At 46.7% G+C, this 25,510-nt stretch overlaps 1 protein-coding gene across 1 annotated transcript in view; it reads left to right on the top strand.

Moving 5' to 3' along the window:
* Positions 1–25,510, top strand: part of VOPP1 (VOPP1 WW domain binding protein) — a 104,169-nt gene that overhangs the window by 18,385 nt on the left and 60,274 nt on the right. The window contains exon 2 of the mRNA XM_077765835.1: positions 24,983–25,041. Coding sequence (XP_077621961.1) covers positions 24,983–25,041 — 59 coding nt within the window. The remainder of the gene's footprint in view (positions 1–24,982; positions 25,042–25,510) is intronic.

Here is a 25,510-nt window from a genome sequence, read left to right as displayed (position 1 = left end):
TTGGGATCTAATGGGACTTTGGGGTAAGGAGTCTGAATTAGGGTTTGTCCGACTCCCTATTCGGCCTGATTACGGAAGGCAATTTGCATTCAGTCAATGACATCAAAGGAAATGGGCGATGAATAACTTAGGCTTCTTTCTGTCTTTTCCATTTTAGAGGGTTGTCAGAACTCTGTCCTAGTTGGAGATCTGTGCTGGAAAAGACTTCATTTTCTGAATTGATTATAAAATAATTCTTAGGCAACGTGGGGTGGGAACGTCTCCTTAGTTGGGTGGGAACTCTCCCAAGGAAGGTTGATGGAAAAGCTGCTTGTCCCAGGCGGACTTCTTGTTTTTGTACCTCATGGCCCTCTGGCTTGGTATCTCCTACTTCTGTGAGTGCCTCGGCACTTGCATTCTTTCTGTTTGTTCAGGATTTGGAGGCCTTAGGAATGCCATCTCCGCCGTGACGGAACGACGGAGACGTGACTCTGAGACCAGGCTGTCCCTCAAAACCAGAGCATCTGTACTTCGGCCTGCAGGGCTGGCCTCCTAACCTCCTTTTCAGATCAGCCCTTGAGGAAATGATCTCTCGCGCCATGGGTTCTACCTCCCAGGTGGTTAGTGTGTGAGGTGCTGTGCCCTGGACGGAGTCGGGGCCGCCTCAGGGACCCGGTGCTTTCCAAACAGGCTGCTTGGTTGCCTAGGAATGTCTCCTTTCGAGAGAGTGTTCAACTCCTGTCTGAAAGGTTGAAAACCTCTTGAAGGCAGCGCTGTGACCGCAGTGAAAGCAGCAGACTCCAAGCTGAGGCTTTCACAGACTCAAATATCGAGAAGATTGGTAATTTTTGTATGCAATAGAATGGTGTGGTGTAGCCCACTTTTACCAGATGGCTGTCCTGAGCATCTCCTTTGTCTCTGGGGGAGAGTGGTCTCTCTCAGGAATTCAGCAGAGGTTGTGGTTGTTGTTGTATAACCCGTCACGTGGAATTCGGTACATGAGCTAGATACCCGGGATGTTTTCATCTTCAGTTGGCTGCCCTGGATTTCATCTCCACTTGGTTGTTGTCAGGGCACCTTGTGACGCTTTAGAGGTCCCCGGCCTCATCCATCACTTGCCAAATAGGTGAGAGGCCGAGTCTCTTCACCGTAAGACCTCAGACCATCTCGGGGACCGTTCGCTGGCCTGTCACAGTCCGCTGCAAGCTGGCATAGCCGGTTGTCTTTGTTCCTTTGTTCTTTCTGCCTGAACCGGCTTCGTTGCACTTGTGGCGCAGTGGATCCTGCAGCCCCCTGGATAAGGGGGTTCTTCACTCGCGGCCCTGCACACTCTCTCCCTTGCCGGCACCCGCTGGAAGCAGGCAGGGACTTTGTCCTCGGGCAGGCAGGCAGTGCTGGGGTCGGCAGGGGACTAGACCCTGTGTTGAGGAGGACTCTCCTCCCGTGCCTTCCCATCCCCAGCAGTTCACTTCCCTGTTCGACGGCAGGACTGCGTGTTTGTTTTCTTACTTGACCAGCCTTTGTAGAGCGCTGGCCGGGTTTCAGGCACTGCTCTGAGCATGACAGATACTCACGGATGACACATAGTAACTCAGCAATTCCTCTTACCCGCATTTTCGTTCCCGTGGACAATGGGAAAGCACTTGCGCTCAGTCTCACTGCTGTGAAACGTGCTGTGAGACAGACACGCGGGCAGTGGGGCTCCGCTTCCCCGGCCTGCGCTGCTGGCCTTGCCACGGCTGCACATGCAGAGACGGGGAAGGATGTGCACCTAGTGTGGCCTGAGGCCGGGTGGACTTGGAGAGGTACGTGTCCCATGAGACTGGGAGCCCAGCAAACTCTGCCCTAGGAGCGGAGGCACACTCTCTCAGGGGAACCATATGCTTTGGCCTCCAACCTGGACAAGTGGGAGAGTGAAAGGCGGGGGGCCCTTAAGGGCTGTGGCTGCCCTGCAGGCATGGGTCAGCAGGACCTCCTAGGAAACCCTGGTGGGGTGTCCCCCCTCCCCCCGCCACCTAGGCAGCGATGAAGGAGGAGCAGGCTGTGGCTGGCCCCATCCCTTCTGCAGGGAGGCTTCTGGGGAGCTCATTCCGCAAGTGACCTTTCCTTTGGATGAACTCAGAGCTTCCTGGGAATGGCATGAGAAGGGGATGAGGACCCTACTTTCATGTCCCCCATTTCCCTGTCGTGTGTGCCAGCTGCCCAGGCGCTGAGGTCGAGAACGTGGTCCCAGAGTAGGGGAAGCCCACAGCCTTTTGTGGGCCATCAGATGCTAACGTTCTCTGCTGGTTTTCTGTGCACTGGGCTGTCCGAGTGCCCCCAGGAAGGGTGACGAGTGCTAGGCTGTCTCCCGGTGGCCTTCACTCAGCTGCAGGGCACCTTCCCAACCAGTGAGTTTCACGTTGGATTGTGCTTTAGTTGAACCTGGGGAGTCATTAAGCTGTAAGGGTATGTATGCCTCCCAGGGGCTTTTTATGAGAGCTCCTTAGTTTCTAGGTGTTGTCAGGGCCGGCTCTTTCTGGAGGTCGGGTTGTTGACATTTACACCGTATCCTTAGTAGTATATTTCTTGCCAAATGTTTCCTGTAGCCTGGAGTGCCAACGATTGTGGCAGCTTTTGGGTGCCAGTTCTCTGAAATAAACCTTTTCAACCCTCCCACTCTGTAGAGATTTTAAGAATCAGGGCAACATGCGATTTGCATGAAAGAGAAGACTGTGGGGACTTTGTTATCTCTGGAAGCTCCATGGCTGGCTGGGTGCTGATGGATGAGAGTTGAACCCCGTGGTGAGGCCTTGAAGGAAAAGCCTGGCTCCTGGTATGCGAGGAGGGCCAGGGGCCCTGCGGCCAGACTTGGGGCTCTCACTGGCTCTTGCTTTCTTTCGGCTTGTGCACAGCTGTTAAGGCCAACTGGGGGGAAGTGACTCTAGAAGTGTATGGATTAGGCTAGTGGTCACTTGATTATCCAGCCTTGGGATGACACGTAATTTTCCTAGCACTCACGTGGATCATTTCCTGTTGATGGGGCCTCTCAAATGCCACCCTTCAGGAGGCCTGTCTTCATCACGCTCTGTAAAATTCCAACCCAATTCTCCTCCCAGACCCCTTGCTCAGACCAGTTCCCAGCTTTGTGTTTGTTACTTTCAAAACCTGATGCAATTAACATAGGGGCACAGGTGTTCTCCGTTGTGTTGACTGAAAAATCTCTAGCTCTTAGAACAGTACCTGCCACAGAGTAGGACTCAGTCAATATTTGCATGAGTAAATAGGTCCCTGAGTAATGACCTTGGGTGAAGGAGCTATAGGAGGAAAGGCGAAGGTCATTGATTAGCTGTGGACTCAGAAGAGTGGAGCGCCGTACTCACCTGTACTCGCCTGAACTTAGTTAGCTCTATCTGTTTGGACCCCTGCAGTGGTGGAAACAATGCATCAGCTTTTTGGACGACTTAATTGTTAACGTTTTCTGTTATATTGAGCAGAAATGTCGCATTATATTTACCCTGGTTCTGGTTCTGCATTCTTGGGCTCTTCAGAAGACGTAGAATCACAGTGTCAGCCCCTCAGCATGGGACACAGCCCTTAGCGTCCCAGGGGTCCTGAGATCCCAGGGTCCTGAGCCCCGCCTCAGGCTCCACAGGGAGCCTGCTTAAGATTCTCTCTCTGTTTCCCTTTGCCCCTCTCCCCTGCTTGTGCAGTCTCTCTCTCTGTCTCTCTCTAAAATAAAAAAAAAAACATAAATTTTATCTAGCTATTCATTTTTAGAATTATGAGACAATTTTAGGGGTGGGGCGACAGATTAATTTTTCTGACAAAAATACATGATGAATAATAGGATAGTCTTTACTTGGCATTGAAAGTCAGAGGACTAATCATAGTACCATTTTTTTTCTTATTTTTTTTCCCCAGAATTATTTGCTCTAGTAAGCAACCCTCCATCCCCATCGCCCACGTCTAGATTCTCTTGGTCTTTTTTATTCCTACCATTTTCCTTTGAGCATCTGTTGAGTCGTTATTATGGCTTAACTGCCTGATTCTGTGTTCCTTTCATAGGCTTCATGAGGTACTGCATCTTTGAGGTCTGCAAGGTCATTTTGTTGTCGTCCATTTGTGTCGTATTTGTGTTGTGCTCTCCTATGATCCTGTCGTCAAAGATTGATTCTGGAGCTGCTTAGTTAAGTGGGCTGGGTCCTTAGTGCACTACTAAGAAAGAGTGAGTTCAGCACTAAGTATATTTTGTCACGAAGCCTTTGGCTGGCTTCCCGTCTCTTCCGCATGGTGTCTTATTTGAACATGAAGGGCGCTCTGCCCTATAAGTCTGATCTGACTGGCTCCATCACAGCTCTCCTGCCTGGTCATAGACAGGTAAGACAAGCCAGGAGATTCACACGGAGTTTAAATCTCTTTGACAAGGGCTCCTGGTAACCCACAATTCCTCACAACACTTGTAGAGATGTATACTGTAAGGTATAGTTTTTAAAACTGAAATTGAGGGCTCTATGTTTCTTCTAATTATCTTCTACATTAACGTTCTTTATCTCCTCCTGTTAAACTTGTCAACATGTGTCTGGATAATGTCTCAGTCCACTTGGGCTGCTCTAACAAAATAGACCACTGAAATGTACTTCTTACAGCTCTGGAGGTTGGGAAGTCTCAGATCAAGGCCCCAGCGTGCTGGAGCCCTGTGAGGGCTGTCTTCCTGATTCATAGCCGAACGCCTTCTTGCTGTGTTCTTCCTTGGTAGAACGAGCAAGGGGTCTGGGCGGCATCTCTTGCAAGAGCACTAATCTCATTTTGAGAGCTTTGTGATCTGATCACCTCCCTGAGGACCCACCTCCTAATACCATCGCATCAGGCATTAGGATTTCAACATATGGGTTTTGAGGGGAAAGGAACACATGGATGTTAGCAGATGATGACATGACCACGTGTTGGAGAATCTCAACTTGTTGTGCATTGGCTGGGAGTCTTGGAGTCAATTCCTCATTGACTCAGTTGATTACTTGTAAAAGGAGAAATGGCTTAGTGTTGAGGGAGGCCATGGGAAACCCCCCCACTTAACTCTGTGTGTGGGCTGGAGCCACAGACTGTGACCACTGTCTCTCGGCAGGCCCGGGCATCTTTGTTTTTTAACTGATGCATGGTGCTTCTGAGTGGATGATGACACACAGGCTTTAGTCAGCGCCCAGCCTGGCTGCTGCAGAGCCCTGGAGGGGCTGTGTGACCTCTGCTCCTTTCCTGCCTCTCTGACTTTGCCATCCAAACTCCCACCATAGTCGAAGACACTCAGGTGACGCCTGGGAAGGCTGTGCTGATTGTTCCCTCAGCTGTGGGTTAAGTGCCAGACCTGGGCAAGCCACTTTGAGGACCTCCTAGCTCAGGCATTTTAATTGCCTGTTTGTGGTCTGTGAACCCTTTCGACCTTAACCTAGAGGACCTTGGTGCAGACACGTGTAGCAGATGAAGGGGGAGGGGATGGGGTCAGGAGCTGGATACAGAGGTAGGCGTCAGGGTAGAGAATGTGGTTGGAGTCGGGAAATGAGGAGCTGAGCAGGAGGGAAGGGGCAGATATCTTTTAGGTTTGGTGGAAAGAGGTTGGGGCAGCTGTGGTGAGATGTCTTTGTTGTTGTTGTTTTTATTAAAGTGAGCCATGGAGGTGAGTTGGAAAAGGTCTGAACTTCAAGTAATGGCAAAGGTCTAAGGGAGCTGTTGGGGGAAGGACCCCTTGGAAGCTGTATACCTGTGCATCGCAGAGCATCTGTGGTTGGGATTCAGAAGGAGCATTTCTTTTTCTTAACTTTTTAAAAGTTTATTTGTTTATTTTGAGAGAGAGAGAGAGAAAGAGAGAGAATGAGCAGGGGAGGGGCAGAGAGGGGGGCAAAGGATCCAAAGCGGGCTCTGTACTGACAGCACAGAGAAAATATATGACTCTTGATCTCAGCTCCGCTCTTGATCTCAGGTTGGTGATGAGTCACTGAATTCTACTCTTGAAACTAATGTTACACTTTATGTTAACTAACTAGAATTCAAATAAAACTTGAAACTAAAAAATAAACAAATTGATAAGATGATGGTGATGATGTGGTAACTGTCAGTTACTAGTTTGCTTATTATGTGTCAAAAATTGGTTTTAAATTTTGATACTTTTAAATTTTCCTTTATTCTCTTTTCTTTCCAGCTTTACTGAGGACCACTTGCCAAATAAGTTTATGTATTTTAGTTACACAGTGTGGTGTTTTGACATAGCTACACATTGTGAAAAGATCCACCGTCAAGCTCATTAATACACCCATCACCTCACGTAACTATCTTTGGTATATGTGTGGTGAGGACACAAGATCAACTCTCTCCACAAATTTCACATCTACAATACAGTTTTATTGACTGTAGTCCCCACACGGTACAGTAGCTGTCCAGACTTCTTCTTCCTGCACTGAGTTTTCGTACACTTTGAATAACATTTCCCCATTTTCCTCTTCTCCCAATTTTGGTGATAACTGTTCCATTCTCTGCTTTTATGAGTTTGACTTCTTTAGATTCCATATATAGAAATGAAATGATGTAGTTTTTTTTATGTGTCTGGCTTATTTCAATTAGTATAATGTGCTCCAGGTTCATTCATGTTGCGAAAATGGCTGAGTTCCTTTCTTTTTTAAGGAAGAATAATGTTTTGTTATTTATATATCGCTTTTTAAATATACATTCATCCATTGACGCTTAGATTGTTCCCATAGCTATCGTGAGTAGTGGTGCAATGAACACGAGGGTTCAGATACCTCTTCAAGAGAGTGATTTCATTTCTTCTGGATATGCACCAGGAAGCAAGATTGCTGAATTATATAGTAGTTCTCTTTTTAAATTTTTGAGGAAACTCCATAGAATTTTCCATAGTGGGCGCACCAATTTATATTCCCACCAACAGCCTACAACAGCTCGCTTTTCTTCACATCCTTGCAAGCAGTTGTTATTGCTTGTGTTTTTGCTAATAGCTATCCTAACAGGTGTAAGGTGACATCTCGGTGTGGTTTTGATTTGCCTTTCCCTGAAGATTAATGATGTTGAGCCTTTTTTCATCGACCTGTTGACCATTAGTATGTCTTCTTTGGAAAAATATCTATTCAGGCACTTTGCCTAGTTTTCAATTGGGTTATTTGTTTCTTTGCTATTGAATTATAGGAGGTCCTTGCAGATATTTTCTGCCATGCCATAGGTTGGCTTTTCATTTTGTTGATTGTTTCCTTTGCTGTGCAGAAGTTTCTTTTTAGTTAGATGTAGTTCCACTTGTTTATTTTTGCTTTTGTTGCCTGTGCTCTCGGTGTCATGTTAAAAAAAAAATCAGTGCATTATGTCCGTTTTTCAAATGAGCCAAATGAAGCACAAGAGGTTAAGCTCACTTTCCCAGACCACTCATTGGTACCTTTGATGTGGATGTCCCCTAGGTTTGGTTGAAGACTTTCTATTCTTATTCTCTGAGAGGTCCTAGGGACTTTCGTCCACAGCTACATTTTCAGTGATCGTGTGTATGCTAATGTCGCCAAAATCTCTGTCTCTAAGCCAAGAATTCCCTGCTGAGCTCCAGCTTCTATTGATCCAGTTGTCTAATTGAAATCTCAGCACGGTAGCCGAGAGGTCTCCCAGACCCTGAGCTCACTCTTTCTCCAGAGGTCCTCTGTTGTCTCTGTCTTGGTGGCCGTACCGTTCAGCGAAGACACTACTCCAGAACCCTGGGGCCTTCCAGCCGCACCCTGTCTGCATCCTGTACTGTCTGCAAGTCCTGTTGATTCTTCCTCCTTTCAATTCCTAGAGTGCTCATCCCCCAGGCCTCTATTTTGTCTAAACCTCAGTCTAGGCTCTTCAGTCTGTGTGCTACCCGCCTCCTTCAAGTGTGATCTCTTGAAACTGTAATCCAACCTGTCACTTCCCTACTTGAAATCCATGAATGGAACTGAAATTCCGACGGATCTGATTCACTGTGCCCTTCAGGGCCCCATCAGTTCTCTAGATGGCATGTGGTTGAGTTGTCCCGTTCCAAGCCTTTTTGGCTCCATGCTCGTGCCCTAGCCAGGTGCTGTGTCCAGTAGTGAGATCGCAGGCATTGCACATTTTTATATGTTTCATCTTTTTAGAATCAGCTGATCACTGTGCAGGTTGTGGAGCCTGTCTCTTTGGCAGTAAATGCGTGAGGAGGAATGCCTTTGTGTGGGTAGTTCTCTTTGCCTCTCCTTTTTACAGTGATCACAGTTTTTGGATAAGCTTTTGCATTTTGGAGGTGGCAGAAGATAGGAGGGAAAGAGTCCCAAGATGATACATTTTGAACAGGGTGAGTAGCCCAGTGTTGCCAAGATGCAGCCCTCCGGGATGTGCCTGTCACAGCACAGTCTTTCTGAGTGGCGTTTCCTGAGCTGCACAGTGCACAGCCTGTGATGCTGAATAGGACAGACCTGGGAACAGCCCTGCTGTGAGGCTCCAGGACCTGGAAGGAAATGATGCTTGGCTTCAAGGCCCAGGAAGAACGTGAATGAAGGTATGGGTGCATAGGAACATCTGCACACAGCAGTGTGTGTGTGTGTGTGTGTGTGTGTGTGTGTGTGTGTGTGTGTGTTGAGGGTAGAAAAGGAAGCACAGTGTTACCAGTGAAGTCAAATACTGAGGATGGGGGCTCCTTATGTGGTCATATATGACCATATATGACTTAACATGGTGTGTGTGTTGCTGGAGGCCAGGGTTCATGGGTTGAGAACAGTGGTATGGAGACTTGTGTACAAGTAGGAGAAGTAATCTACTTCTGACCCCTAGTTGGTTGCCTTCGTTTCTTTAAGGGAAATATTTAAACCAAAACCAAAACCAAAATTGTTAGGCCTGGACTTATAATCTAAATGTTACAGCCTTCAACAAGTACAAAAAGATTGAGGTGNNNNGGGCTAGGTGGGGGGTGGGCATTGAGGAGGGCACTTGTTATGATGAGCCCTAGGTTTTATATGGAGGCGATGAATTCTTAAATCTACTTCTGAACCAATGTCACACTTGATGTTAACTAACTAGAATTTAAAGAAAATTTGGAGAAAATGTGATTTGTAGTATGTGAATGGGAACTTACGATCTCTAGGTGTAACCCTGGCTTAGGGTCTGTATCATGGGTACACGTCCTCTGTGTCCCTTGCTCGTCTTCTGCTGTCCTTGCTTTGGAAGGAGGCCCCTTACGGAGATGTGTGTTTGTGCGTGTTGCGTTAGCACACCCTGACTCCTCCTCCCAGGTGGTGCAGAGTGGAAATGAACACACCTCCGCATTAAATTCTGCAACGTGGTGGAATTAATTGTTAGCAGTTACATTTAAAACTGTCCTCCAAACTGCTCCTTCTTGGAAAAAAAATTCTTGAATCCAAAATGTAAAAACTAGGCAGGGTAACTGATGGACTGCAGGTCCTTTCTAACAGTGCTTCCCGTGCAGGCAACGCAAATATTAGGAAAGGGTTTATGAGACGTAATTCACTTCTGTGCCTGCGCTGTGACTCCCCGAATGCTTCCACGTTGACTTTATTTGGGGAAGATTGGCAGTGGTAGTGATGTTGTCGAGCATTTGTTGTTTTGCTGTGGCTACAACACTGAAGGCCGGGCAGAATGCCGCACCCCGGCTTTGATTAGAATAGTGCAAGGCATAGATCTTGGCCACGTGTCTTCCCTACAGCGTGTGAGCAGTTGTTGACGTGTGCAGCCAGCAGTGTGAATGCTCTTTCCTTTGGGTTCAAGGGCACAGTCTAGGAAATCCCGTGCCTGGGCTCCATAGTTGGCCTTTCAGCTTTCTGGAGTTGGTGCAGTTGAACGAGGTTAGGAACCGGGAGGTCTCTTGGGAGAAATGGGCTTTCTTGGCCACATTCTCACTTACTCGACATTGAGTGAATGTCGTGTATCATAGATCCGGGAGACCAGATTCCTGCTTTAGGAGGGACATTGGTCTACATGAGCTGAGGTCTCCCTCTTTTGTGTATAATGTGGTAGGAAAAGGGGAACTTTGGAGCCAGGCAGGTCTGTTTAAACTGATCCCAGCCTTTTCTTTTTGAGCCTGCCCTAGCTTTCCTGGACTTCATTTGTAGTACCGGGGAGGGAACTCATCCTTGTATTGCAGGGTATAGACAAGCTTTGAGACCCCCTGTAAGTGCAGCCAAATAATAGATACCCAATAAATGGTGGCTGCTCCTCCTTAATATGTGTCATTTGCTTTCTGATAGGGACAGCCGCTGGATTTCAGATGGGAATGAGAAAATCTTTGCTGCTCCATTCCCAGAGACGGTGTGAAGAGGACAGCTCTGAAGGGAGAAGGCATCAGCTAACTTTATTCCTTCTCTCATTGCTGTTTCTAAATCCAAAAGGTGCTTGTATCAGTCTATCTGAGACACCCAGGCGCCCCCTCAACGCCCATTTATTATTATTATTATTATTATTATTCTGCTTGAACTTTTCTGGTTTTCCTTCAGTGTGTTTCTGTTTGCCCTCTTACTCCTTTCTGTCTGTTTGCCCTCCTTTCCGTTCTGCAAAGAGAAAGACAGACCTTCCTCTGCCTAACCGACTCCCTCACCGCTCAGTGTTTCCCTTAGGAGAAAGGAATAAGGCCTCCCTTCTCCCTCCGTTTTTATGCTTTTAGCTGTTCGCGTGGATGGGGAAATTCACCTTAGGGATATGCTTTGAGGAGTGCTCAGAGTCCGTCCGAGCTGGACACTAAATCGGAGGAAATTTTCACCAGCGCAGGTGTTCAGAAGGGTGTGCTTTCTGTAAACATCGGTTTCTGGTGTTTCGTATCCTAATATTCCAGGGTATTATTTTGATTCGGTGAACACTAGCATGGACTTGAGAAGCAGTCCCACTGCAGGAAGCATGGCAGATCATTGCTCCGGCTCCTCTTGGCTCCTCCTAATCGTCCGGGTAGCCACAGCCCGGAGTGCCTTGCTGAAGAGACGTCGGAAAGAATGCTCTGATTGAGCAAGGCCTTGTGCTCTCTGTTGGTAATTTGCTAGTCAGGCCAGAGCGGTGTTTTCCTACTAGAACCTGCCCACTTCTGCTTCCGCTCTTCGCTCCCCTGGGAATGCCCTCTCCCTCTCTGTCTTTCCATTCACGTTCCAAATACAACCTTCTCTAGGAAGCTTGTCCTGATCCTGATCCTTGAGCCGGAGCAGTCTCCGGTTTTCCACATTCATGGTTGAAACATTGCTTTATTCATGATGAAGTTAAAACCGTGCATTCTAGTTGTAAAATAATTGGAAAATAGAAAAATATGCAAAGAAACAGGAACAAGGTTCTCCTAGTTCACCATTCTTAGAGAGCAGCTCTTAGCATCACATAATGTGTTCCACCGGCAGTCTTTACACGGTAGTTACAACACGTACTCTGTTCTGCATTGTCTCCTGAGCACAGCCCTTCTATTAACAAATACTCACACACGTTTTAGTGGCCATACTGTGTTTTTTATGCTATGGCTACTGATTGACTCATCAGTTCTGATGTTGAATATTTAGTTTGTTGCCTGTTTTCCTTTTTAAAAAAGACTTTGTTAATGTTCATTTATTTTTGAGAGAGAGAGAGAAAGCAAGCTAGTGCATGAGTGGGGGAGGGGCAGAGAGCAAGGGAGACAGAGAATCTGAGCTGTCAACACAGAGCCTGATGCGGGGCTTGAACTCACGGATTGGGAGATCATGACCTGAGCCAGAGTCAGACGCTCAACCAACTGAGCCACCCAGGCACGCCTGTTTTCCTATTTTTTAAGAATCCTAAGATAAGCTTCTTTGTGAATTTGGGATTTTGTGAATGGATAGATTTCTACAAATGGAATAACCAGGCCAGAGTTTATTGACAGATTTAAAGACATCTGATTTGTCTTCCTAGACTGACATTCGGAAAGTTTTTTTTTTTTTTTAACTAGTTTGCTACTTCTTATAGCAGAGTATGTGACCACAGGGTCAAATGTATCATTGCTTAATTGGACAAAAAATACGTTTTCCTTATGTTATGAGATAATAGAGTTTTAAAATGTTAGCCCTTCCTTGCGTTCATTGGGTATTGGCAGATTTTCTCTCTCAGAAAGAGGCTGGCAGGTCTGCCCCCTTGCCCATGCCTGGCAGATTGGCTGTCTTGACTGATGTTGGACCTTCAGGTCTGGTGACTGACTTCTGCAATGCTAGGCAATGAAGTTCTTTAAGGAGTTATTGGGTTGCTGTAGCAAATGAAATGCTGTGCCCCCTCCCCATGTGGGAACTTTCTGGGGAGTAATACCTGCTACTCAGCTGTCCGGGCCCCTTGACCCTGGCCATGCGGCTGTCAGGCCCCGGTGCTCTTGGGAGTTGGTCCAGGGATGATATTCCTGGTCAGGGCAGACAGTCCCTGTACTGACCATGATGGGAATGGGCTAGGAATGAGCCTTTTTCTCATTTGAGAGCAGCATTTTTTTTTTCCAGAGAGGAAGGGCACGCGGGCTTTTTAATATATAGGGTTTTTAAAAAAAGTTTATTGATTTGTTTTGACAGAGAACAAGTGGGGGAGGGGCGGAGAGAAGGAGAGAGAGAATCCCGAGCAGACTCCGCACCATCAGCGCAGAGCCCGATGCATCACAAACTGTGAAATCATGACCTGAGCCATGATCAAGAGTTGGGCGCTTAACTGTGCCACTCAGGAGCCCCTAAGATTTTTTTTTTAAAAGAGGGATTTTGTATAGGAAACTTCCACATTCTTTCGTCTGGAAAGAAGGTGAAGGTAAAATGTTCTTAATATAGTTGGATCTAGGTCTCTTTAGAATGTAGTATTTGGAGTAAGGAAGTGGGTAAAACAATGTCATCAGCAGACACTTTCTTCTTTTGCTTTTGCTCCCAGATAAGTTCACTCTGTGCACAAAGTGTCATCCTGCGAGGACCTCACCAAATAGTCCCCCTGGGGAAGATAGAGAATATAGAGCAGACCCTGTTTCCCCAAGGGTAGAAAAAAGGGAAAAAGGTCTGTAAGAACATGGCGCCCCACTCCAGTCCCAGTGGCAAAAGTGATGTTCAAGGATCATTTCTTTCCTTAGCTTTTGTCCAGAGGAGCCACAGATCTGGGCATTTTTGTAGAAATTAAGCCATCTGCGTCCGTCTACTGTTCCAAGGAAGTATGTGTGCCTGACCTTAGGGGTCCCTGTCCTGAGTGAAGGACAAATGATCAGGGGACTTGGGCCACTTGCTAGGCTTCTTGTCTCATGACTATATCAGTGGGCCTCTGCTGAGCAGCCTGGGTGTTCCTAGTGCTTGGGGATTGTTATGATGAACTGATCCCATCTTCCTCATCAGACCTTGAAGGCTTATTTGGAACACCTGGCCTCCAACTGCCTAGACTGTCCATTATCCACTGGAATGTCTCTTGGATGTGGCATTCTCCCTGCCAGGCAGGACCTCACGTGACCTTCCCCCAGTCCCGGCACCTCCCATGTCTCATGCCTCACACGTGCACCTGCCCTCCAGGCCCCGTGTCTCCAGGTGATCACCCCAGGCTATTCATAGACCAAAATGATGATAAAACAAGATCCCTCCTCCCGCTAAGACTGTGGATTTTGTTAGGTATTAGGAGATGCTAGGATTTCATTATCGTGCAGAACCCATAACGTTCCCCCATCTTTCATATCATCTATCTCCTCTATCCTCGTAAGGGTGCTGGTAACTATGGACTGTTTCCCAGATTCCTATATGCAGGCTTGGGCCAGGAAGAGTTCAGTAAATTCGAGCAAAAGGCTGATAAAAGCAAAGATGATTAAAGTCCATTAGAGAGAATACACCTAAAAGAGAGCTTTATAATTACCAACAGTAAATGTGGTCACCCACACACTGTGTATTATTAGCTGGTCCGCACAGAGAAGTCAGCCTGTTTGGGAGAGTATGTGTCATCTGAATGTTGAATATTAGGCTTGCTGCTAAGGGAACTAATGTAGGTCACCGTGAGGGATGGCAAATATGCATTTTCACCTGTAATGTGAGAAAATGAGGAGGGAAGCTTGCCAGGCACCCTCCGAGAGATCCCAAAGTCCCGAGGGACAGACTGAGCCTTTGAGGACAAGTCAGTTGGCAGCTGATCTTCTCAAACTGAGGACCCTGTGATATGCTAGGAGAAAAGGAAGACACAGCACCTACCTAGCATATCTGCTGGAGCTCCCATTTAACTTCGAGTTTTTAGGGAGGAAGAAAGGTTGTCCTTTACAAATAACTGAAAAGCATGCATGAAATGTAATGCTGCTGTATCATGGACCAGAATGCAATAATGTAAGTGAAGTTGAATGCAGTAGGTGTGAGTATTGAAAATAAAGCTGGAGATGTCAGAAGAATTTGAATTCCCCTGCTTGCATTCCCAGAGTCTTGTATCCGTGCTCTGGGGCACTGTCAGGCCCTTCCTACTTTGGTAAGAAGGTTGGAGAAGTATTGACAAGGGAATGAAGCAGTGATGTGAAACTGCTGGGGGCTTTTATGGGAAGTTGCAAGGCAGGGATTCTGCACCTAGAAAACCGCATGCAAATGCCTGCAGGGCCCAGGAGGTAAATGGCCATGTGTGGCCAACTCGCCCCATCTCCTAGGAGTGCTAGAAGTGTAGACCGCGAACAGAGGCCTCATCATGTAAAAGGTGTGCGGGGGAGGTAGGCACCGCTCAGGCCCAGCTGACAGGGTTTTGGATTTTTTCCAAGTTGGAAGTCTAGATTTTTCTGTAAAGTTTCTTTATGTTAAAACTGTTGTGAGCCAAACAAAACATATCCTTGCGTGGCTAGCAGAGATGACCATTCTCAGTTCAGTTTCTAGTAAGGGCTGGAATGATTGGCATAGTTAGTCCTGTGTGTACAGAGGTCTGTGTAAAGGAGTTTTCTTGCCGTTACTTGAATTTCCATGATTCCCTAACTCCCAGGAAGCTGCCAAGATTTATTGGTATACAGGTATTTAAGCTGAAATAATAGATTCCTTTACCTAAATGTCGGAAAAGACCAGAATTTCACTATAAATTTAGCCCAATGCCCTGCCTAACATCAGTGTCTTAATGTGGCATCATAGTTCCAAAGAGACTCAGAGGTCACCCAGCTCCTACCTCCGGGGGGGGCGAGGAGGTCCTGCTGGGATCCTGTTACCTGGGCCATCCCTGGAGTCCCTTTTGTCTTCCTCCACAGCCTCAGAGACGTGACGGGGTTTGCCCTGGACGTTACCAGGCATTAGGTGAGAGCCATGGCATACTGCCCGAGCCAGTACGAATTCCTGGAGCCTTGCGGGCTCATCCCGCCTCCTTACAGCTCACCTGGTGCGGCTCACATCCGGGTCAGAGGCATTACCAACTGCCTGGCCTTCTGGCACAGTGGGCAGTTGGCATGATGTAGGTCAGAAGAACTGATTCTCCTCTCTCCCTTCTCTCACGTTGTTGAGTCCTCTCTGCTGCCGCGCTCGTTCATTCATCCACCACGGCGGCTGCCTGTCTCCCCAGGCCCTGGAGGCATGCGGAGCAGAGTGGCTGCCAGTAGCTTCCCTCAGCCTCTGGAAGAAGACCGTGGCTCGTACAAGGTGGCCTGCGAGGCCCTTCTCCCCTCCTGCAGACTCTTCACCACTGCTGTCTTTGCTCTCTGTATTTCAAGTCGGGGGCCCTAATTTCAGGTTTTTGTTGTTGTATATCTGTTTTGGGTACAATATGTTTGCATATTTTTAAATCACCTTTTGATTTTGGAATAATTTGGATTCATAGTAAACTGGCAAAGCTAACACAGAGCTCCTGGGTGCTCTGCCACCCAGCTTCCACTAATTAACGTCTTACCATGCCCTGCCGCGTTTGCTAAAATAAGACACCTACACTAATTGCTGTTAATTGATCCTCAGGCTTTATTTGATTTTCCCCATTTTCCCCACTAGTGACCTTTTTTCTACTCCAGGATTCAATCCAGGAGCCCATACTGAATTTAGGCAGAATTCAGTTTTGCCAAAACTTGCTGCTTCCTGTCCTCACCTTTCCCTTGTCATTGGGTGTGCACTTTGCACAACCATTCTTGCTTTGGTGAACACCCTGGGGAGAATCACATGTTCGTTTGTGTGGGTTAATTTTTAAACACAAGAGCCTCAAACCCCCCCNGAGCCTCACCCCCCCCCCCCCCCACCAAATGGTAGATTGATTGGCTTAGAAGACATTGCGCCTAAAACAGATGTGACTGTGACTGGTGGCTTCTCAGGAGCCTTTTGGATCAGGATAGGAGCCAGCAGGGCCCAGGCACCGTTTGTCCATCCATCCCTGCGCTTTGTGGGACGCGTAACCAGTGTGTGTCACAGGCTGGGTGTCCAGCTGCAGTCACGTCTGCCTTCTTTGTTCAGTCACCCCAGAGTGTAATCATACCCGTGTTTATCTCCAGGTGAACGCAGTCATGCACGCTGGCTGGAAGGCGGTGGGGGCGGGGCAGGAAAGAGTCCACGTCTTCCTCCCCAGCTGGTCCACCTTTGCGCCCAGGTGGGACGTGTGTTGCTTGTGTGCTGCTTTGTGTTGGGGGCGGTGGGACACCAGGAGGGCATCCAGGGACAAGTGCTGGCCAGGAACCACGACGTCTTCCACATCGCAGCAGCAGGGGCCGGAATGGTCCAGAAGGAGGCCCTTCCTGATGAGAGTATTTCTCTCCTAACTGGGTCTTGCCTGGTACTTTCTTCTTTGATATGAGTGGTGATCATTGGTAATATTGACTCTCAGTGGCTTTTGCTGTAAGCACCAAGTTGATTCTACTTTTCTAATTATTTTTGTAAGAAAGTAATATAAATTGGGAAGATTGATAGAGCTAAACAGTTGCCTTTAAAGTTTAAAAGATACATATATACTTCTAGCTCTTGATTCATGGTGTCAGACATTATCTGTTTATTCTCTCTTCCTCTTCCCTAAGAATGTTTGGTTATATCAATATACGTATACTACTGTATTATATGTATTATGTGTGTGTATGTGTGTATGTATGCACACATATGTGGTATTTGATTAAATCCATACTCAATAGCCTCATTATTATGACTATTTAAATTTGGCTGACTCTTGCCATGTAGAATATTAATACTTCATTTGTTTTATTGCACAACCTTTTTGTTTTTCCTTGAGTTCAAACTGGCCTCTGATTTTCATTAGCTTAGTTCATTTCAGATGTTTGGCTGAGTTCCCGAGGTATCCAGCAGCTCTACAGAACTCCTCAATAAACATTTCCACAGTTAGGTATCAGATTATAGCTGTCAGTCCAGGTACCCTCTGGGGAGATTCTCCTGGAAGCCTCCATTCTTCCATGCCAGTCACTACTGTTCTCCTTGGGAAGCCCAATGGAAAGTTCTCATCACATTCTGATATCAGAAGGACGGTTCTTCTCCTGAGAAAGGCCATCTCTTCTCTGAAATTTTGCCTCCATCCAGTGGATCCTGCAGCCTTGTAGCTGCAAGTGTTATAGCACCTGTCGTAGGTTTTCCGCACTCACTGTTGGTGAGTGGATTTGGGGAGAGTGTGCTTTTGTGGGTGGTTTGAGAACTGGATTTTCATTTAAGCACCCTGCATGTGCAAAGCAGTGTGGTAGCATTAGGGAGCCCAGCCCAAGTTACACTGGTATGTGCCTGCCTTTGTGTTTAGGAGAATAAGAGGCAGTGAGCCCCAGGTAAGGCTGAACTACTGAACTTACTGTAATCACAAAGGAGAAGCCCAGGACACAGGAATGGTAGGGGCAGGCTGTCCCAGGGGTGTCCCGCGGAGTCCTCCTCCTGCATTCAGACCTAGGAAGAAATTCATTTTTAAGTAGAGACTTGACAGATGAGTAGTGGTTAGGTGAAGTCGGGGTGGGTGCTGGGGGGTTGTTGTGGGCCTGTCCTGGTAAATTGTGAAGACCCAGGGAGCAACAGTATGGGACTCTCTGGGGACAAAGGGCAGGCTGGAGGTGCTTGGCATGAGAGGAGGCATATATCGTACCGCCTTTCGAATGTGGGTGATCCCAACATTGTTCAGCCTCTCGTTGGGTTTAGGCAAATCTCAGCTCTTTTTAAGAGCTTGCTCCTTACAGTCAGAATCCAGACTTACAGCAATTTATATGTCATCGGAGAATTCAACACACTCTCCTTCTCAAATGTAAGTGGAATAGGGAGGCTAGAACACAGTCCAAGTTAGGAGTCCCTACTTCCTTTTTGCCATTTTGCTCCCGAAGCTGCTGTGCTTACGAGTCTTTGCAGGCACTTCTGTCACCAACAGGTAAGAAGTTGGGGTTTTCTCATCAGTTTGGTGGTTGGGTTTTGGATCTGTTGGCAAAGGTTTAGTCCCAACATAAAATACCAGTGTGTGTGTGCTGTGCATGTGGGCGGCATGGTGTGATATAGTCACTTCCTGTGATAGGTATCATACAAGCAGGTGCACCCGTGATAGATCAGGTGGTTGCTGAGTTGACCTGTTGACTTTTTCATAATGTCGTTCTTGTCCTCAGCAGTCACATTCAGAGGGGTGACTTCCCTGGATTAGGCCCTTGGGAAGAGTATCTGAAGGTTTCATCTCTCTTCGACGCTTTTCCCCCCCTTGCATTTGGCCCATAACTAAGATTGATTGTTCATTTGTTGCCTTGCCAGCAAGTAACAGTCACTCTACTATTTCCCTCTGTTACTGCTGCTTTCAGAGCATTCTAATGACATCTCCAGCATCAGTTTTTGAATGAATGGTCTTTGGTGCCGTTTGGAAAATTTGTCACGTAAACTTTTTTTGGCTGGCACCTGTGCATTCACTTTGTGCTCTTCTGTGCTATAAAGTTGCACCTCTGAGTGTTTTTCGCAGCTAAGGACACTTTCTGAGCGTGAGAGAGGTTGGTTTGCCCGCGGGTAGGCTTTGGGTTCCTTTGGTTTGGGATTGTCAGTGGCAGGTTGGCCAAGTCTTGGCAAAGCTGCTAAGCACCCTGGTCTTTGCTGCTCTTGGAGATGCAGGAGGTGATAGTGCTGAGAGTTGAGGGGTGCCCTAAGGTCTAATTTCTGATCAGGTTGATTTTGGGAGGATGAAAGTGAGGTCTTTCATGTGGCTGCAGTCATCATTTTAGTTTCTTCCAGGGACTGAAATGATGCCTAAAATAAATCTCATTCTGGATCCCTGTGAGAGATGTGACAGACATAGCGAAGAATGGGGTTATGAATTACTGTCACACAGGAAAGTGCGACATCTGTCCACTGTCGGAGAAAAAGCACAGATTTTAGAAACCTTCAGACTGCAGCTTTCTGCCTGTTTCCTGTGTTACTTTGGCCAGGTTAATGCATTACTCCTATTATTGTTTGAAATCCAGAGACCTTGATATAATTTTACCTGTTACTCCCTCCATAAATTCTTGCTCTGACTCCCGCCAGGCCTCTTGCTGCACTCTGCCTCTGTCCCTGGTCCTGAGCATCAGCCCTGCCTGCATCCAAGAGGCTCCCTTTGTTCAGAGTCTGTGCTGAGCGTAAATGCCCACTCTAATTGGGCTGGAACGGAATGCAGCCGAGATCCTGTGGCGTGTGTGTCAAGTTCACCTTTTGACGAATGTGAAAGCAGCACCGAGGTGCAGCAGGACATCTTTCCCCTTTGACAGAGTCCTCGAACAGATCTTCCCAGGGCCTTCCCACCACGTTGAAGCCAGTTGTGGACTTCCTGGTCCAGGACAGACTGGCAAAATGCTTTCCAGGTGTCAGTGGGATCGGTTCTGTTAGTGAAGCACTACTTTGCCAGTCTGCTATTCATGTAAAGATCTTACTCCATCCCCCTTAGAACAAAAGGTGAAAGGGTGGAATTTAAGTAAAATCTCAGTCGGCACTCGAGTCCTTATCCCTGTGTGTCCCAAAGTCCCAGGTGGCTTCAGTCTGTCAGAGTCGACCATGTGCTATTGTGAGGGATGAGTAAGGGGTGTTTCCAGAGCATTCCCAAACAGTGGTGGGCTCTCAGAAGTGACCGTATGCTCTTCTTTGAACTTGGAGTAGGAAAAGGGTGTACCATTTTATTAAACGGTAGCATGTGGGACCTCCTACTTTCTGCACAGATAGATTCAGAATCATTTATGTCAGCGCGAGGATTATTGTTGGGGATTAGCAAAGGATTTGTTCTTTGGGCTTATTTAGATCCTGGCTAAATATGGATGACTCTATTTAGGAGGGCTCAACTACATTTATAGACATCCTAGTCCTTCAATAATAGAGCACTGGAGTTCTTCCCTGACCACAGATGCCTTACAAGCCTTTCCAGTGTAAATCTTAGATTACCCTCCACTTGCTCCTTAGGGTAGATGTTTTCTCACAGTCCTGCGTATTCTGCTTTGTAAATAGTCTGTTGTATGTTGCTGTTCTTTATGATCTCTTTGAGAAATAGATGGCTATGCTTATTATTACTTTCATTGTACACTTGGAAGGAGTATTACATTAGGAGTGTATTGAGGGCCTACTGTTTGCCCAGAAGCTGGTAGAACACCCTGGCTGTTGATGCCCAGTCGGTAGTCGTTAACAGAGAGCAGCTGACCTGACCTCTCCTAACAAATATATTTTTCTGTGTCAGTAGATGGTCAATCCCTGAGAAACCATGATAGTATCTTTGTAGAGTGAGTAGGCCTACTTTCTGGGTGGACAGTGGGTTTTTTTTTTTTTTCTAGTTTATATACTTAAATTTTTTTTAGAGAGAGCCTTGTTTATTTTAGAGAGATTTTGGAAAACCAAATGCTGTGCAAATGTAAGATATTACATACTTAGAATCTTTGTTCTCAAGGGGTTTGAAAGCATTGCTTCTACTTAGATGATAACTGATCATAGTAAAGTGAGGCATTTGTTGCAGAGAAGTTGGAAAGCTTGCTTCAGGGCACACATTTAGAGACAGAATTGCAGGCTGGGTGTGAGATTCAGTGAACTGTACGCTGATCTGGCCAGGCATTTTGATGCATTCAATCTCAGTTACTTCACAAAGCCATCTTATAATTGCAGCCATCTTCATAAATAAGGAGAGTCTGTCCTGTTTTAGAAATACGACGGCTAAGGTCCAGACGGACTGGCACCACGTCTGGTAATGGCAGTGAGCTTGAGAACCCAGCTGTGTTCTGATTCATCTTTCTTCAGTGGGATGAATCCGTGCTTACCCCTTGATTTGGGTGTGTTTTCCAGTGGACCCTAGCACAGTGCCTTCCTCCTGCCTCCCCCCATACCACCCAGCTATTTGCTCACAAGGTTACTTCAGAGTGCCCACCACTGTTGGGGAATGCTCTGGAACCCTCCCTTAGTCATCTCTCACAAACTCCCATTTTGGCCACATGTCCAGAGCTCCAGCCGTCTGGGTCTGCCCTGAATCCTGGTGATTGTGCTAGATTTGGGGATTGGAATGGATAGGCGAATTATGGCTTTGTTGGTAGACTTTCACTTGGCAGAAGCTGGCTCTCAACCCTGGGTGGTTTCTAGGAGGGGTCTTCCTTCCTGCCTCCTGCCCTGCGGAACCTAATCCTCAGTCCTACCATGGAGCTCTTGGGTTGGTGTGCAAGTGGACTTTGACATCCGGGATTCAGTTAGCAGGCATTTAGTGAAGGAAAGACTTGACAGAGAAAATTCCCAGGACTTCTTAGTCCTCATTCAGTGTTTTCAGATGACTAAAGAAACATGTAATTCTGTGTTCTTCCAATTATCCAGCTGTAAAATGGAATAATACCCCATTCTAACTTTAGTGAAGTGTTATCTGTGTGTATTATTAGATTACATTTCTCACCCAAGAAAGCTGTTGTAAAAGTCCAGCTAGCAAAAATGAATAAGTTACCTGGGTATTTGCAGATTTCAAAAGCTTAAACTAATTTCAAGTAGCAATAAATGAAGCTATATATTTTAGTGGTAGGTAGCTCAGTTTTAAAAGTGTTTTCCTCTTCTGCTTCAGGAAATGTGGCCATAAAATTTTCTTTTTTGTAAAGTTTATTTTTATTTATTTTGAGAGAGAGAGAGAGAGAATGTGTACAAGCAAGGAAGGGGCAGAAAGAGAGAGAGAGAGAGAGAGAGAGAGAGAATCCCAAGCAGCACCAATGCTGTCAGCATGGAGCCCAACATGGGGCTCAGTTTCAGAAACCGTGAGATCATGGCCTGAGCTGAAATCAAGAGGCAGTTGCTTAACTGACTGAGCCTCCCAGGGGCCCCAGCAATAAAATTTTCTTAAGAGAATATTTTACAAAGGAATAAATGGAGGTTGGTCATTTTCCAAATAGGTTTTATTTGAGTAGCTTGATGAAAAATGGTAAAGGCGATCAGCAAATAACTGTGAACAAAAGTAACGAATAAGGAAGCACCAGGGAGGTTATGGAATGTTTCAGCAAAAACGCCAGAAATAAAGTTTTGAGGTCAGAGGGAGAATGGGGTGGAAGTAGTGTCCTGACATCTGAGGGCAGTGGGAGGGCTGTGAAGAGGGGTGTGTTTTCCTCACACATTTCTTGTGAAACTCTTTTGACTTTCCAGCTATCTGCTGTGTCTGCTTGCTTCCGGCAGAGAAATGATGTGTGACTACACTGCCATGATAGTTCTTAGTAAATCTTTGTGGTCTGAGAAGAGTAGAGTTTTAAAAAATCCTTTTTAATGTAACTTTATTTTTTCAACATGAAAAATTATCACAGGATTCAAAAGTCAAACTGTAGATTAAAAAGTACGCACAGAGAAATGTGTCGTCATTCTCTTTCCCAGCTCCTCACCCAGCCCCCATAGGGTAAGCGTTCCCATTTGTTTTTACTAGACCTTTCCTGTAATTCCTTTAGTAAGAAATTGACCAAAGGTACAGTTCTCCTTTTCCATAAAAAGGAGCATACTGGATGCACGCTTTTGCATATTGTCTTTTCAGTAACCCCATGTCTTAGAAATCATTTCATCGTGTTTCCGAGAGACCTCATTGGTGTTGGCCACGTTGTGTGGCTTTATCATCGTTTATTTAACCAGCCTGCTGTGAGTATCTGTGTCATTTCCCGGATTTTGCTGGTAGAAATACTGCCGTGAGAAATAACCTTGTGCATAGTGTGTCCCATGTTTGTGGAGAGACTGGCGGTGGTTAAAGGAAAATACATTCGTGGTTCCTCAGATGCTGCTAACTGTCCTTCCCAGTCGTCATGTCTGATAGCGCCTGGGGCTTGGGCTGTATGTAGCAGTTTGGTGCTTTCCTATACCCTGTTGTCGTGCTGGGGTTCACACATACCCCCATAGATGGCATACACACATCTGTGCGTGTCACACACCCACCACACGGGCAGAGAGAGCTCCCTTTCCCGGAGTCTGTCAGCCTGTAAGTGGCAGAGCTGGGCGCGGGATCCCGAAGTCTTGGGCCACATCTCTCTCTGCCACCCCGTAGCCCTAGGACAGCAGGGGAGAGGTGAGGGTCCAGTTCTAAGCAAGTGTGCGTCTACAGTAGCGATGGAAACTAAAGAAGGAATGGTTAACATGCCACTGGGAAGAATGACCTGGGCCTCTCATGAGATAAATTGTGATTTAGGGTGGAGACCTGAAATTGCCTTCCTTGCCAGCCTTCAGCTGACTTTCATTTCTTAAACCGGACAGGAACTAACGGTGTCTAAATTAAACTCATTTTCCATTACTAAAACTGGGTCATTTTGGGCTCCCTGAGTGTGCCTCAGTGTCCTAAAGCACATTTAAACTCCCCCAGTGTCTCACGCTCCTTTCATGACCCATCTGACTTAGCCCGCGTAACACGTAATATTTGCTCTCACCTCACTCTAGAGTCGGGGTCTGTTTCTGAAACTATCTGATAGGTGTCAGGAAGGCATCGCCACACACCTGCTGGGAAAGTGCCAGGAAAGGCAGAGAGGGTGGATGGCAGCGGGGGTGGGGGGCGGAGCGGGGGTTGGGTGAGACAGCCCCTGCCTTACCCAAAGAAAGCTTTTTTTTCACGGCGCCTTTCCCTGTTTTCCTGCTGGTAGGTTTTCACACTGTAATATTTGGAAGATAAATTTGGATGGTACACAGGGTCCAATGAACTGGATCATGAATGTAGGAAGTTGTGAATGAAAAGAAAATGTTAGCACAAGCCGAGGAATTTTAGAAAATCTTGTTTGGGTACGTGCGAGTGTTTCTGCTTGGAGCTCTTGCTCAGCACTTGGCGCCGTCGGCTCGCTCTCACTTGTTAGGAGAGTGAGACGGTCCGTCCAGCAGGACAGCCTTGCACCTGCTCTGCCCCCATACGGTCAAGCGTCACGCTTCCTTGGAAAGCACTGGGGAGGCTCTTAGTGCCTTTCCTCACCTCCTCCCTGTTTCTCATCCCTGGGAATGAGGGCAGGGGCCAGGACCGGTGCTCGCAAGTGAATCCTGATTTACCAAGTCTGGCAGATGTGGCTCCCCACGGGAGGATCAATGATTTGAATATGGCTTTTGGGATAATCTGAAGTATAAAGACCTAGAAATGTCAAAACTGTGGAAATGACCTTTCTAAAATGAAAGTTGGGGGGAAATGGCAATAATTGTGATATTTTATTTTTAGCACATTTTAGATATTTGGAGTATTGCACTATGTGAATTTTTAAGTTTTATTAAGTTTATTTATTGGTTTTGAGAGAGACAGACCATGGAAGTAGAGGAGGGGCAGAGAGAGAGGGAGAGAATCCCAAGCAGCCTGATGTGGGGCTTGAAAACACAAAGCCGCAAGATCATGACCTGAACCAAAACCGAGAATCGGGCATTTGGCTGACTGAGCCACCCAGGTGCCCCCGTACTATGTGAAGTTTTAAAAATGGATTGTCTTTACCTTTTTAATGAATTGGTCATGCCCATGTATCTAGGGAAATAAAAAGCTAGAAAAATTACAGGCAAATAGGTGTTTTCCTATGTTTTCTTCCCTTTTAAAAAATTTACAGAAATAAAAAGTCATCGTGGAGGGTGGGTCTCCCTCTGGCCCATTGCCTCCCCCCAGCCCTCTGCTTTCCACACTTCAAGGCGTGTCACCTCATCTTCACTGGTGTCTTCTGTCAGATCTGCTTCACACTATGCAGATGGCTTTCCACTGACAAAGATTTTCTTCCTTCTATTTTCAGTGCACAGAGGCCAAAAAACATTGCTGGTATTTTGAAGGGCTCTATCCAACATATTATATGTAAGTATTTGCATTTTTTTCTGTTGGTTTGATCTTGTGGCTCATCTTTCTCTGGCAGTTATTTCTTTAATGGGTAACAGGACTGGCTATGGGATGGAGGACGCTCGGTCCGGGGAGGCCTTCAACCCTGGTTTCACCTGCCTCTGCTCACGATGGTGCAGGTGACTTCCCAAAAGTCACTCGGCCTGCTCTGACCACTTACCTTGAAGGCAGCGGGAAATACCAGGTGCTTTGCTCTGTGATGCACGTGGGCTCATACACCGTTGGACAGGAGGGGCAAGGTGTCTGAGCAGGGCCAGAGTCGTGCTGCCTTAGACAAACTTTCCGAGATAAAGGGAGCAGTGGCAGTAGAATTTTGAACTTGAGCCAGATAGGAAAAAGCCCTCAGCTCAGCGGCTGGGACTGTGTGTGTGTGTGCGTGTGTGCGTGCGTGCGTGCCTGCCTTTGTTGACAGTGATTTTAAAGATCA

The sequence above is a fragment of the Crocuta crocuta genome, unplaced genomic scaffold (genome assembly GCF_008692635.1).
Source record: "Crocuta crocuta isolate KB4526 unplaced genomic scaffold, BGI_CrCroc_1.0 scaffold751, whole genome shotgun sequence".
NCBI lineage: Eukaryota > Metazoa > Chordata > Mammalia > Carnivora > Hyaenidae > Crocuta > Crocuta crocuta.
This window is presented reverse-complemented; position numbering and strand designations above follow the sequence as displayed.